Source organism: Chrysemys picta, chromosome 1 (genome assembly GCF_011386835.1).
Source record: "Chrysemys picta bellii isolate R12L10 chromosome 1, ASM1138683v2, whole genome shotgun sequence".
In the NCBI taxonomy this organism is placed as follows: Eukaryota; Metazoa; Chordata; order Testudines; family Emydidae; genus Chrysemys; species Chrysemys picta.
In genome coordinates this window covers 213,054,329-213,068,414 of record NC_088791.1, presented here as the reverse complement: position 1 = coordinate 213,068,414, position 14,086 = coordinate 213,054,329, and the positions used below count along the sequence as shown (strand labels likewise).

At 41.3% G+C, this 14,086-nt stretch overlaps 1 protein-coding gene across 8 annotated transcripts in view; it reads left to right on the top strand.

Annotated features, from left to right (window-relative positions):
- ZFX (zinc finger protein X-linked) overlaps positions 1 to 5,941 on the top strand; it is a 28,048-nt gene extending 22,107 nt beyond the window's left edge. For all 8 annotated transcript variants that reach the window (XM_024106905.3, XM_008170213.4, XM_065579396.1 and 5 more), the window contains 2 exons: positions 7 to 147; positions 2,131 to 5,941. In XM_024106905.3, the coding sequence (XP_023962673.2) occupies positions 7 to 147; positions 2,131 to 3,317 (1,328 nt within the window). In that variant the 3' untranslated portion in view covers positions 3,318 to 5,941. The remainder of the gene's footprint in view (positions 1 to 6; positions 148 to 2,130) is intronic.
- The last annotated feature ends 8,145 nt before the right edge of the window (positions 5,942 to 14,086 follow it).

The following is a 14,086-nucleotide window of genomic DNA, read 5'->3' as shown; positions in this document are numbered from 1 at the left end:
TATTAGGTAATAATACTGATGGGATTGAAAGTCGGAATGGCACTGCAAGTGCTCTCTTGCACATAGATGAGTCTACTGGACTTGGGAGACTAGCTAAACAAAAACCAAAGAAAAGGAGGAGACCTGAATCCAGGCAGTACCAAACAGGTGAGTACTTAGATGCTTAGGTAATTTAGTGATAGGGCCATAAAAGTACCTTGATAGAGACATATGGATGCTCATATACAAATGTGCATTGCCACTGAGGTCTTGAAGACACAATGTTCTCTAGAGAGAATATGGTTACTTTGCTTCTCGGATTTGTTGGCAAGTTGTTCAGCTCACATACCCAACTTGTATTTTCTTTTTAAAAGTCTGAAATAAAAATGTTAAGAAAACTTAACATCACAGCTTCAAATGGAAGTGAATCCTTCTCAGACAAAACAAAAGCAATATTGTGGCAAAAAGTTAAATTCTTATACATTTAATTTGTTAAACAAATCTGAATTGACTAGCATATACAACCTTTTTCAAAAACTGATCTTGGCCAAATAAAATATTGCTGTAAATGGTACTTTTCTAAAAAGCTGGTTGTCTTTTTTGTATATACAATAAACTGAATAAAGTTAGTTATGGCAGTTAATTTAACAAGTAACTAAAGAAGTTTGAGTATCATAAGTTACTTTATCTGGTATAAATTCTATACATGTTCTCTCATGTCTCTTAAATTTACTATAATTATGAAATAAGTTGCCCTAATGGCTTTTCCAGAATCTTTACTTGAAACCATAAGAGCAGCTGCATGGTGTTGACAGTAGTAGGCTTCTACCTTCAATGAATTACTTATTTTTCTAATGAAGTAAAAAGACCATCTCTCCATTTACTTAGGTGTTCTTGACTTAAAATACAAATATCAAAAATTCCTTTCCATTGTAACTAAGCTGCAGCAGTTCTATTTCATGTAGCCCCCACATAGCAGACCAGGCGAATTAGAGGTTGAAATAATCCTTCCTTTTGCACCACCAATTACCCTGTTAATTCTCCCTTATTTGGGGGGAAATGTGCTTCACAGAGTTCCCAGAAGGTAATCAAATTCAGGCTAATTTGGACAAAGATGAGGGAATGAGTTCCAAAGCTGAGGAGCCCGTACATAAAATGTTCTCCCATTGACCCACTCCCATTCATACCAAGAGGAGTCCAGCTTGAACATTTCTCCTGCTTGTAACCATGACATATGGCATGAGGAGGGAGGTAGTCTCTCAGATACGTAGGTCTTAGGCTATTTAGTGCAGATCATGTGGCACCAATGTAATATGCTCACAGGACGATGTTCCGCTTAATAAGTGAGCTGATGAGTTTTGTACCAACTTCAGTCTGAGGGTGGTTTTAATGTGTAAACCTATGTAGATTTCATTATAGTAGTATAATCTTGAGAAGAAAAAGACATGGGTGACACATGTAAGTTCTGCTTCCGAAAGAAATGATTGCTAACTTCTTGCCATTCGTACATGAAAAAATCCATCCTGTCCACTGCTGCTATCTGATCTCATAGCAAGCAGAATGTACAATATATTACAGAAATCATATTGCATAGGAGTGTTTGTGGTATGAATGGACTTTATTCATTTTGTTAAAAAGTATAACTTTGAAATCTGGAATGTTATGGGGAGCATAAATAGTTTGCTGTGTGAGGTTGTGTCATTGGTTCATAGAAGTTGTCCTTTAATATACATTTTCCATTTTTTATTAAAACGTGTCGATTCTGATTAAAGACAATGTTGAGAGAATGTTGAAGGACCTGTAATCACTGACATGTTAACTTATTCCTTATTGAGTTTCTACATATTTCTTTCATGTAGTCTGTGTGACATTGATTCATTGGTTGTAAAGATGCCCTTCTCTCTGTATGTCTCATATTTGACAGTAGTGCCAAATATAGAAGTTTTGAGTCTGCACTTGTTAGTGTTGGGAAATTCTGACTATCAGTGCTATAGGATTAGTGCAGAATAATGGTTAAAGTGAACTTAACATTAATGGAAGTAACTAATTTGGATTTATTTAACAGTACTACTTATTGTTACATATTATTAATTAAATTATTTGAAGTAGAATGTTTGACGGTCAATTTCATGATACTTTGTTTATTTTCAGCAATAATCATTGGCCCTGATGGCCATCCTTTGACCGTCTACCCTTGCATGATTTGCGGAAAGAAGTTTAAATCCAGAGGTTTCTTGAAAAGGCACATGAAAAACCATCCAGAGCACCTTCTTACTAAGAAGAAATACAGATGCACGGACTGTGATTACACTACCAATAAAAAAATAAGTTTACATAACCACCTGGAGAGTCACAAGCTGACTAACAAAACAGAAAAGCTTATTGAATGCGATGAGTGTGGGAAAAGTTTCTCTCATGCAGGAGCTTTATTTACTCACAAGATGGTGCATAGGGACAAAGGAGCCAACAAAATGCATAAGTGCAAATTCTGTGATTATGAGACAGCGGAACAAGGGTTACTGAGTCGTCATCTTCTGGCTGTCCACAGCAAGAACTTCCCTCATATTTGTGTAGAGTGTGGTAAAGGATTTCGTCATCCATCAGAGCTCAAGAAGCACATGCGAATCCATACTGGTGAAAAGCCATATGAGTGCCAGTATTGTGATTACAGGTCTGCTGACTCTTCTAATTTGAAAACTCATGTAAAGACTAAACATAGTAAGGAAATGCCATTCAAGTGTGATATTTGTTTTCAGACTTTTTCAGATACCAAAGAGCTGCAGCAGCATATACTTATGCATCAAGAAAGCAAAACACATCAGTGTTTGCATTGTGACCACAAGAGCTCAAACTCAAGTGATTTGAAACGGCATATAATTTCAGTCCACACAAAGGATTACCCTCACAAGTGTGATATGTGTGATAAAGGCTTTCATAGGCCTTCAGAACTGAAAAAACATGTGGCAGCCCACAAGGGTAAAAAATTGCACCAGTGCAGACATTGTGACTTTAAGATTGCGGATCCATTTATTCTAAGCCGCCACATTCTCTCAGTTCACACAAAGGATCTTCCATTCAGGTGTAAGAGATGTAGAAAAGGGTTTAGGCAACAAAATGAGCTAAAAAAACACATGAAAACACACAGTGGCAGGAAAGTTTATCAATGTGAGTACTGTGAGTATAGCACTACAGATGCCTCAGGCTTCAAACGGCATGTTATTTCTATTCATACAAAAGACTACCCTCACCGTTGCGAATACTGCAAGAAAGGTTTCCGAAGGCCTTCAGAGAAGAACCAGCACATTATGCGGCATCATAAAGATATTGGGCTGCCTTAAAGTCTCTTTTACAGACTTATGGCTTGGGGTTGTAAAGGATATTGCTTTTCAGGCAGTCAGCTTATTTTAAAGCCAATCACCTGCGATCACAAAAAAAATAAATAAAAAATACTGTGCATTTGATTTATTGCTGTATACAAATAGGATTATTGCTTCTAGTTGACTTTTATACATTTTGTTCACTAGCGTGTTCTGAATTCTATTCAGTTTGTTTAATAAATGAGGAAAAGATGGCAACAATAAAGTTGCATTTAATAAAGTAAACCCTGTCTCATACTGAATTTTTCAACCGTAATAGCTTATTTAAACATTTATCTTACTGACTTTGTTGGTACTCACAGTGTCCATGTTAATACAGTTTTGTTGTGAATTTTAAAAATATTTTAAATTTTCTCTTGCTAAAATTGTCAGACATGTACAAAAGAACATGGAGAATTTTAATGTCAAGAATAATGTTATTAGGGCCAACCTATTTGTCTTATTTAATGTATACAGAACTTGTGGCAAATTAAAAACTTTCCATTTGAGCAGTTATATCTAATATTGCTGAACAAAAAATACATTTTGCATTTTTATTCAGGTTTCCTTTACAAAGGATCTCATTTCTCCCTTTATAATAAGTAAAAATGATGGTTGGGGCATTTTTTCAATGCTTACACTTTTTGGAGTAAGAATTTATTCATAAGTATTATGTTTATTCTCTGTGCTTCTTTGTCTTTGAATGGTTATGTATCACAAAAGAGTTTTGGTTTTCCCAACTTCCCTCTGAGTTAACATTGGAAACATAAGATATAGGTCTTCCACTTACCTGGATAGGCTGCAACTTCTTGTGTGTACAGCTAAGTGTACCCCCAAATTGAATATGATTTTATGTATAACAACATGAAACAGCAGTATTTGGGTCAAATCACATTTTTGCTGGGAATTATTTTACTTTTATTCTAAAGTCCAACAGATGTCTCAGATAATTTTGCAAATGTATTATTTAGAGAGAGAACTTCAAGTAGGAAATAATAGGAGCAGATGATTTTTAAGGAACAGAGATCCAATTTTCATTCAGATATCCTTGTAAAAATAAATTATGACAGAGGCAGAACTGTTTCTAAATAGAACGTTGTTTATTAAATACTTAGTATCCAGAATTAACCCAGTTTTTCTAGTCTGTTTATAAACAAATGGGAGAGCATTACAATTGTATGTAATTTTACCACCCTGAAGTCTATTACTAAGATAAAGCTGCAATGCAATATTGGTTACTATTTGCTGTATAAATGTGTAAGATACAAAGTCATGTATCTTGAGATGACAAAAGGTAAAACAAAACTGAATTGCTTAATTACAAGTCATGTATTAGGGCCTGATCCTGGAGTCCTTATTCAAATTCCCACTGAAGTAAGTGGTTGGTTGAGTAAGGATTGTAGGATGTGGCTCCAAATGACTATAGGATTAGTCAGATTCTGCAAGCATTAATCCCACCAAGTAGCACTTACTGATAGTAGTTCCATTATCTTTAATAGGACTACTCACTGGGAGCAAGGGATGCAGAAGTTGGCTTTCAGTCCTTAATCAGACCCATAGTGAATGAGTTTTCCTCTTTCAGATGTTTGTGTCCTAAATCTTTACTATTTTGTTTTTTTATTGAGAACTGCAACTATCGCTCATCCAGTCCATATGTTTTATTGTAAGTGTAAACACTTGAGTTTAACGTGGACTTGTCTTTTCAGGCAAGGCTAATGCTTTCTAATGCTGTTTTTCCCCATACTTTTTTGTGATGTCTGATTAATAGTGCCAGACGTACTGATCCAATCCTACGTTGGCTAATGTTGCTAATAATAAAGAGATCCTGATAATTTCATGTGTAACTGGGGAACAGACTCCTGTGCCTGACTTCAATGGGAATCTGTGTGGTCACAGCAGTCTGCCTGCAAGCTGTCTATTGCAGGATCGGGTCCATAGTGTGTGAAAACTTGGTGCACATTTTCTATTGAAATCTTGCAAAATGTCTTTGTTCAGATTGATTTTTCTCTCTAAGTGTTTTGCAAGTGGAGAGCTGAAAACTATAAATTCCACATAAATTCCCACCATATTATTGAGAAATTCCAGCCATTTTGAACTATATATTTTTTAAATAAGCTGAAAGACAAAGAACACAAACACTTTACACACTTTATTTCTCTTATGTAGTCTGGAATCATACACACTTTTTTTTAAAGCACAATACTGAAACCTTTTTTTTTAAAGGAGTAATTAAAGGTTTGGTCAAGTGGATTTTGTAAAATGTATTTGTCTGTATAAAGAGAAAATGAAATTGTAGTTATTGTTAATGTACTGACATTAGTTACAGACTAGTTTTAATTCTTAAATAATTTGATTAGCATATGCTATAAAATGGATGTTTCAGTTAAATGTTTTTAAAAGGTACAGATTTTTACAAGGACACAATATAAATTATTGTTCTGTAGAAATGCCCTGTTAAATATTGTATGTCCCTCCCTCTGTACACTTTGTAAAAAAGAAAAAGAAAAAACAAAATACATAGAATCATATAGGGATGTGTGACATTATTGTAATTGTGTACTTGATAATAACGTGAAAAAATAAAAATCAGAATATTTTCTTGTTAACGAACTTTTAGTTTACTTGGTTCCAGTACTAAGATATTACTTAATGATACACACTTAAAAAAAAGTAATAATTTAGCATAAATGTTTATTTTTATTCCCCCATTTCTCAACTTGTGTGCAGTACTGGATACGAAGTGTTTAAACGGTTTACATTTGTAAAGCAAATAGAATGCTAATGGTCCTTCACTCCTGGGCATTTGATCATTTCTTACGCTTAGGTTGCAGGTACTTTGAGACCCTAAGAGGGCAGGTCCTCTGAGTTCACTTAACTTCTATTTCCATTTCATTAAAACGATTAATTTCTATTAAACTGTTTTTAAAATGTCAGTCTCCTCCAACAAAGTGGCTAAGTACTAAGTGAAGTTCTACTACAATATCCAGACAATGGATAATTTTTATTTTGTTATTTTCCAGAAGGAACAGCATATGCAGCTATCATAATTAAACTAAATGGACCACACACAAATAACATCTAGATTACAGAGAAGGTAAGAAACATTTATCCGCTGGGGGCCTAGAGAGAACATGTCTAATAATCAAAATGCCAAACACTTCAAACTAGTACCCTTTAACAGGACTCTTACTGATGGATGACTTTGTGTATGGGTGGGTTGATGGAGATCTAATCAATTGTCCTGGCCATTGCAGGAAGAAAAACCAAGATACCAAGAATATGGTTTAACTAGGCTGCAACCAGACATGCCAAACCTGTGAAAAAATGCAGAAATTGGGCTTGTTTTTGGGTTAATTGGCTTGCGAGTTGCTTGTTGGCTAGTTTTGGCTTGTAGCTGGTTTGGCTTGTAGTTTCTTTTTTTGATCGGCTCCCGGCAAGCAGGGCCAAGGGGGGGAGGTAAGGGGGGCAGAGAGTCAGGGGTGCACAGTGGGCCCATCACAATCCTAGACTGCATGCTGGGGAGATCTAGGCACATAGAGTGTTGGGGTTCTTAGAGATTGGCTTGTTTTGGCCTTGTTTTGAAATAGGATTAGCTTGATTTTTGGCTTATTGTGAAAATTGGGGTGCTTATTTACAGTATGAAAGTTGGCAACTGTGGCTGCAACTTTATTAAGTAACATATTTGGGAACTAGCCAGCAATAACCCATCCAACTCAGGTCATCCAGTGTAATCTCTACCACCTGTGATCTGCTCTCCACCCCTCTATTCCATTTGGTGAGTACCTGGGGGGAACTATTTGGGGATTTAGGGACCCCATTACCTTGGCCCCAACACCATTGCTGGGACCCCATTGCCTTCCCCCTGTACTGTACAGGGTTAAGGAGGTGAGAAAGAGTTGTCTCACTATACCAGATATTAGGAGACCCAAGCCCAATTCCCCAGTTTCTTTAGGAGATGCCGTCTAGTCTGCTTCCAATGCCAGTTTTCCAGGGAACTAGCTCCTTATTGAATGAGTACATGCACTGGGCATCTGTCACAAGGAGGTGCCAGCAATTTCCTTGGCTGCTTCCCGCCATCCAGACTATTAACAGTTCCTTCCTTAATAGCCACCAGAATCATACCCACTTCTCAGTTGGAGAAGTATACCACCTCTTCCTGGAATAACATGAAATTTTGTGATGGGAAATCCTCATCCTTACCCACTCATCTAATTTAGCTACTAGCCAATTTACCCCGCTCCTGGCCTTGTCCCCTCACAAAGGCCAGGTAGCTCCCCTTCCAGACCCTCTACTGTGGCATCTCTGGCCAGGTTACACTTACCCCTGGAAAAGTACTTGGCTCCACTCCCTAATCTTTGTCCTAATTCTTAACTCCACCCCTTCACTAAATCTCCAGATAGTTCTCCCCTCCCCCTCCTCTAGGTGTACACCAATCTATTCACATGGCTTCTCCCAGCCCAGCAAGCATGAAAGGAGCATCTGCTAACCCCACCTCATGCTCCTCCATTCAGGCCAACTCAGAGCTGCCTACTGTTGAGGCCCAGCTGTGAACTTCCTGGGGAACTGGCAACCTACTTGTGGCTAAATGCACGATACTGTGCCCGCATGTCTAGCCACCAGCTCCTGGGATCCGTTCTCTTGAGCCTGAAGAAATAAACAGGAAGAATTTAGCAAATTTATACCACTGAATTATCATTCCTGTCAGGGGATCTCTATACCCTTCTCTGCATTCAGATGCCACCTTCGATAGTCAGAAGCCATGGGACTCCCATTCCAAGCTGTGCTGTGGATGTAGTCACTCCTATCCTGAATGGATGAGATTCTAATTCACCAGGAAAACCTCAACAATATGTGCTCTTCTACATCATGAACTGGTTTCCTTTTCCAAGGTGACTTCCTGTGAAGAAAGAATGGCCTGACAAACAGGTTTCTGCACTATGCTAGTCTGTACTGCTTTGACTAGGCCAATCCCAGCTTCCTTACGCTCTGGTAGTATAATTCACTATGGTCTTTTGACACTCAGGATAAGATCCACAAACAAGTCATAGGCATTGCAACATCTTTCTTTTAGGTGCCCTGCAGCCTACTAGAATCCAAAACCCTGAGTTAGGTGCCCAGGCTCCCCATACAAGGCATGGGGATAATTGGATGCCTAAGAATGGGATTCACAAAAGCCAATAAACTGAACAGCTAATAAGCTAGCCAATAAAAAATCCTGAGGAAAGGAGTATGACCTAAGCTCCAACCCTCAAAGAGAGTTAAGCGGACACTTTCTTCCACTTGTGATTCATAGCCATGTGCCCTCCTGGAGTTTCTGTCCTAATCACTGGGCTATGGGGCATTCTTAGGTGGGGCTCCCTCAGTCTCTCCTGTTGAAGCTGTTCCACTTTGTATAAATAATTAAATAGTCAGTGAAACAGGTTGGAACTTGGATTTCCCACTTCCATGGGGAGTGCCCCAACCCCTGGGCTATAGAGTCATTCTCATGCATGCTCTGGTCCAATGACTATGTAGTTGATAAAAAAATTGGAACAGCTTCCCACAGGTGAGCAGTAGGAGCCCAGTATGGCCTAGTGGTTGGGACATAGAAAACCTAGGTTCAAGTCCCTGCTTCACATCAGGCCGAGGGGGATTTGAACCTTAGTTTCTCATAGCCTGCATGAGAGCTTTAAGCATTGGGTGATCACACATAAAGGGAGCAGGGACACCACCATCATTTTGTGTGGGGGCTCAGTCTGGTAAGCATGCTCAGAGCATGCCTAGCACGTCAGCCAAGATAGGTGAGGCAAATGCCTACTTAGGCAGATGCTAGGTGCTGGGCATCAGGACTGAGTTGGCTTGCATGCTCACCAGCGGAAATTTAGGCCTCTATGGGGACGTGGAAACTGATACACTTAGGGAATGTGGGTGCCTGTGGGGTTAGCTGCTAAAGAGGGGTTTTGAGGATCTAAATTTTGGATGTAGGTGCCTAAATCCTTCATGGCTCTTTCCCCCCCATACAACCTCTTTGTAGACTCCTAAACTTCCAAACTCTATCTGAATCCTCCCTTGCTGACCCTTTAATTGCTGTGATAGAGACCATCCCTCTAATAGCCTAACTAAAACCCATTACCAGGCTTCTGGTAATTGGTATTTTTCTGTAAAGTGGGCTGCTCAATAAACAACCCGAAATACATGTGATGCCAGCTCATGGTGTACCCGCTATACCACAGCATATGGTATGCAGTTGGGAAATAAGTCAAAATCTAAGAGGGCGCACACCTGCTCTCAAGTGGAGTTGAGTAAATTCCTCAACACACACCAGAATGTTCATGGGGCTAGTTGCTTTGCAGTGAGGTAAAACTGGTCACATGCCAAGGTTCTAGAGGCCTAGTTGGACCTGAATGGGCTCCTTGCTGGCTCCCAGCTGCAAATCTCAAGTTCTGCCCACCTCACACACAGTGACTTGAAGAACTGGCAGTTATTAACGTGGGCCACTGCCTGGTATTTTACTTCAGAATTGCCTCTCTTGCTCCTGACCTTGTCCCTGAAGATAATGACTGACACTATGACAAGAAAGCACTTCAGAGAAGTATGTCTTTTACTAGCCTCTCTGATACAATCAGCACCATGTGCCCTGACGGGCACCCCAGACCCAAAGCCAGCGCCCCCTCCCTTCCACATCTGAATTAGGTTTCAGGTCCACTTCTGGCATCCAATCTTCTCGTCAAAAGAAATCCTACTGCACTGATTCAGAACTCAATCAATCCTCCATTCCTTGATTTGTCCTTAATAATAAATTGGGGCTGGCTGTGGTAAGCCACTGCTAAAGCACAGCTTGGATTCTTTAGGACAGATCATATTTTGGGCATAGAGAAGTACTAGGACAGAATTATCTATCACCTCCAGTATCCTCTCTGACAGGGATCAATAGCAGACACCTCAATGGAAAGCATGAAACTCCTACAATAAATCTAACTGCACAATACTACAGCCTAAGCAAAGATTTCCACTATGTTGCCATTCAGCAGCAGCTATTTATATCACAGCATATACCTTTTGAAGAAGCATAGTTTAGTGATTTATAGGGATATTGATACTGAAGATGGCTCTTCACAGTTCTTGAGCCAAAAGTACTCCTTCCCTACTCCTGACGTGTTCTTCAGTATGTTCCTGTTTTGTAGGCTTGGCTCATTTATTGGTGCTAGGGTAAATGTATCTGATCAAGATCTATGGATATCGAGTAGGAGGAACCGACCATTATGACATGGTAAGTAGTTTCTGCTCACAGGACAACTGAATTTGGATTTCTCTAAAAATAAAAATGTCTGGCAGGAATAATGGAGTGGGGGAGGCAGTGGTGTTGAATTGCTAAGTTAGGCAATATTCATTGGAAAATGTGAGCCTAAAGCTTCTCTAGAACTGAGCTGCTGCAGTTCTGTTACAAAGCAGGATTATTCAGATTGCCTCACTTCCTGGTGGCTGTTGCACCTTTGACTTCTTAAAGTAACTACAGCTGAGTTTGTGAGGACCTAATGACATAATTGGAGGGAAGCAGCTGACAGATTGTCTTCCTTCCTCTGGATCAAGTTGGAGAAAAGGAACAGCTGCCTGCTTGGCAGGTATGAGAGTTTCTATCATCATGAGTGGAAGAAGAAAAAGGCTAAAGTAAGACTCCCCTTTTTACTAAAAACCTCTTCTCTTAACTTAGCTGCAGACGTGACACACTATACAGTCACTGGTTTAGCCCTTAATTAGGGCTAAGTTTGGGCTGCAGAGAGGCATGTATCTCTGCAAACAATTCACAAACTGAGAGAAAATAGATGCTTGGCCATCCAAGTCATGTGAGGGGGGTCTAAGTGGATAGTGTTCTGGAGGAGGATGAGAAGGAAGACCTTCTCATTATAGCCTCCCTTATAGCCTTCAGACTAGTGGATAGGTACTCAGGTACAGGATGTGTGAGACCCCTTGTGTGAGGCCCTGTTCCTTCTGAGTAGGAGAAGGGATTTGAACAGTTTTTGGTCTCGGTGATGGAATTCAGTAAGAGGTTGTGTCATCACTTGCCCTGCAGCCCTGGCTGCCTCACAATGCTTTGGTGTTGTAGCTCCAAGCCTGGGATGCTCACAACCAGCCACTAAGCATGTAGGTCACACTCTGAAGCAGAGGCGGATTAAGGTTTCCTGGGGCTCTGGGCCAGAGCAAGTGGGGGGGGCTCCTTCCTGGGGGGCCCTCCCTATCCCTTCCACCTGTGGTTCCGCCCCCTCCACATATGACTATGCCTACGGCCCCATCCCTTTCTGCTCCCTTCCACCCAGTGCCCCCCCCCCACTGCAACTTCAACACTGGAGAAGCTCTATCCTCCCGCTGGTGAGAGCTCCCTCAGTCCTGAGGCCGCAGTGATAACGAGAGCTTCTCCGGTACTGGGGCTGCAGCAGGGATCCCAGGGCTGGGGATTCCCCTACTGCCCCTCAGCTTCTGCCAGGGATGGGGTTGGGGGGTGCTGGGGGCTTTCCCTGCCACCGTGCCTGGCACTGTTGTTGGGGAGCAGGGTCTGGGATTGTGGGGGTTCCCCCACTGCTGCACCTGGCACGGCCGCCAGGGAATGGTGTTGGGGCAAGGGGGGGGGCTTCCCACACTGCTGCACCTGCCGGGGGGTGGGGGCACTGGGGTTCCCCTGCTGCTGCTGCACAAGGCTGCCACATCCACCTGGCACTGCTGCCCAGGAACAGACTCAGGGTGTGGGGGCTTTTACTGTCCGCCCGGGGCTCCGGGGCCCCCCAGTCGGCCAGGGCCCCGTGGCACAGACCCTGGTGGCTAATCCACCACTGCTGTGATGCATCTGTGTGCTTAGCCTTGGTTCAGCAGCTCTGACTCCAGTAGCCTGTATACAGCCCCAAAGCCCCACTCTGGTTTCCACCAGGCTTAGTTACAACCAGCAAGGTGACCCCAACACACTTACCGTCCTGAACTTTCCCCAAATAGTATACTCTACAATGTCCAGCCCTCTCCTGCACAGTCCAGACAAACGCTAAAGTCCATTTGTTCCTCTAAAGAGACAGAACCCAAGAGCTTGCCACATTAACTGGAGTTAATATTTACTTTAATTGAAACACAGCACTGGTGGTTTAGATTACTAGTGAACAAATGGATTAACAATAGGTTAAGTGATTCCAAGTAAAAGGAATAAAGTTACCAAGGGTTACAAGCAAATAAAAGTGAAAATGTGCATCTAAAAGTCTAAAACGTAATTTAGCAAAGTACAGGCTTCATTCAAACCGGTTTATCTCGCCAATCTTCCTCCTTCCCAACCATGGCTGACTTTCCCTCTGTCAGGACCTTCCACAGAAGTACAAGGTGCTTGCTTAACTTTTCTTTTTAGGTGAAAGATCTCTGCCTAGGTATGTTTCTCACCTATATTCAGCTCCCAGAAACTTCAAACCCCCTTTTTGGTTGAAGGACCCACCTTTCTCAGCTTGCAAGAACTCTATTCCCTTGTGTCTGTCTAGTGATGGATGCCAAAGATGTCTTCTGTGCTTGTTTGTATCTTCCAAAGTTCAGTGACTTTGTTTCAAGAGGCAGGATGACTTCATGCTGTTTTTCCCTTCCTGGGGCTTCCATTGTTTTAATTCTACCATCCTTAAATAACATAGGGAGACAGCTGTGACGTTCCCTTTCTGTCTAGGCAGATTGAACAGCCTAATATCAATGAGTATCCATAATTCCTTTTAGAGGGTTAATATATACCATTCACAATGACATTAATCACCAGCATCATAGGCTTTCGGAAAAGACCTCACTCTGCACAAACTGATAGTACAGCAATGTTATATACAATCAGTTGATTCAGTTGCTTATCACTAGTAAACCTTTTAAATGGATACTTCTGCAAAGTAAATCCCAGACCAAGCCTCTCTCCCCTGCTTGATGTAGACGCCAGGCTGTCTTTCCCCACACTGTTAGTGAGAGGTTTGCCTCCCCCCTTGTGGCTTGATGGGTGTGTTTACGTGATATGTATATAGATTCTCATTGTCTTTCAACATACTTTGGAAATAACTCCCAGGTGGGCAAAACCATTCCTTTGTTTAGGGCAGACCTGTTTAAAACTTTCCCCCTGACATACCTGGTTTACACACACTTTAGTTAGAATTCTAACATATTTCCATAACTTAATACCCATTGCATACATACATCATGCAAGAATATTACCAATCAGTGAGTTGTTAGTTTTCAAATAACACCTGACAAGGCATATTTTGTAAAAGATTGTTCCAGTAGTGTGTAAGGTGTGACTACAGGGAGCTTAGTGTCCTGGTCACCTATCTGGTGAGTGCCCTAACCGCTAGGATATGGAGGATTCTGAGGTGTCTCCCCCTTAATCTCTCCTATTTAACCAGTTCCACTTTCATTAAATATTAATTGGGCCACAGCTAGAGTTAGAATGACTATAGCCTAGTGATTCAGGCACTTACCTGAGAGGTGGTAGATCGCTGTTCAGATACCAAGTCCTTATCAGGCAGGGGGGACTTGAACTGAGGAGAGGTGATGGTGGTCCTGCATCCTGGGTTATTGTCCTAACCACTAGCCTAAGGGTTACAAGGGAACACATCCTCCTCCAGTTGTCTTTTGTGAACTTTGAGCATGCCCACAGGATCTGGCCCCCGCAAATAACTTAGGCAGCTGAACACCTATGAATCGCTCTGCGGCTTAAGTGGGACTTAGATGTCCAGGCAGCGGTGAGCAGAGGCAATAACTTAGGCACCAAGTGAGTTGAG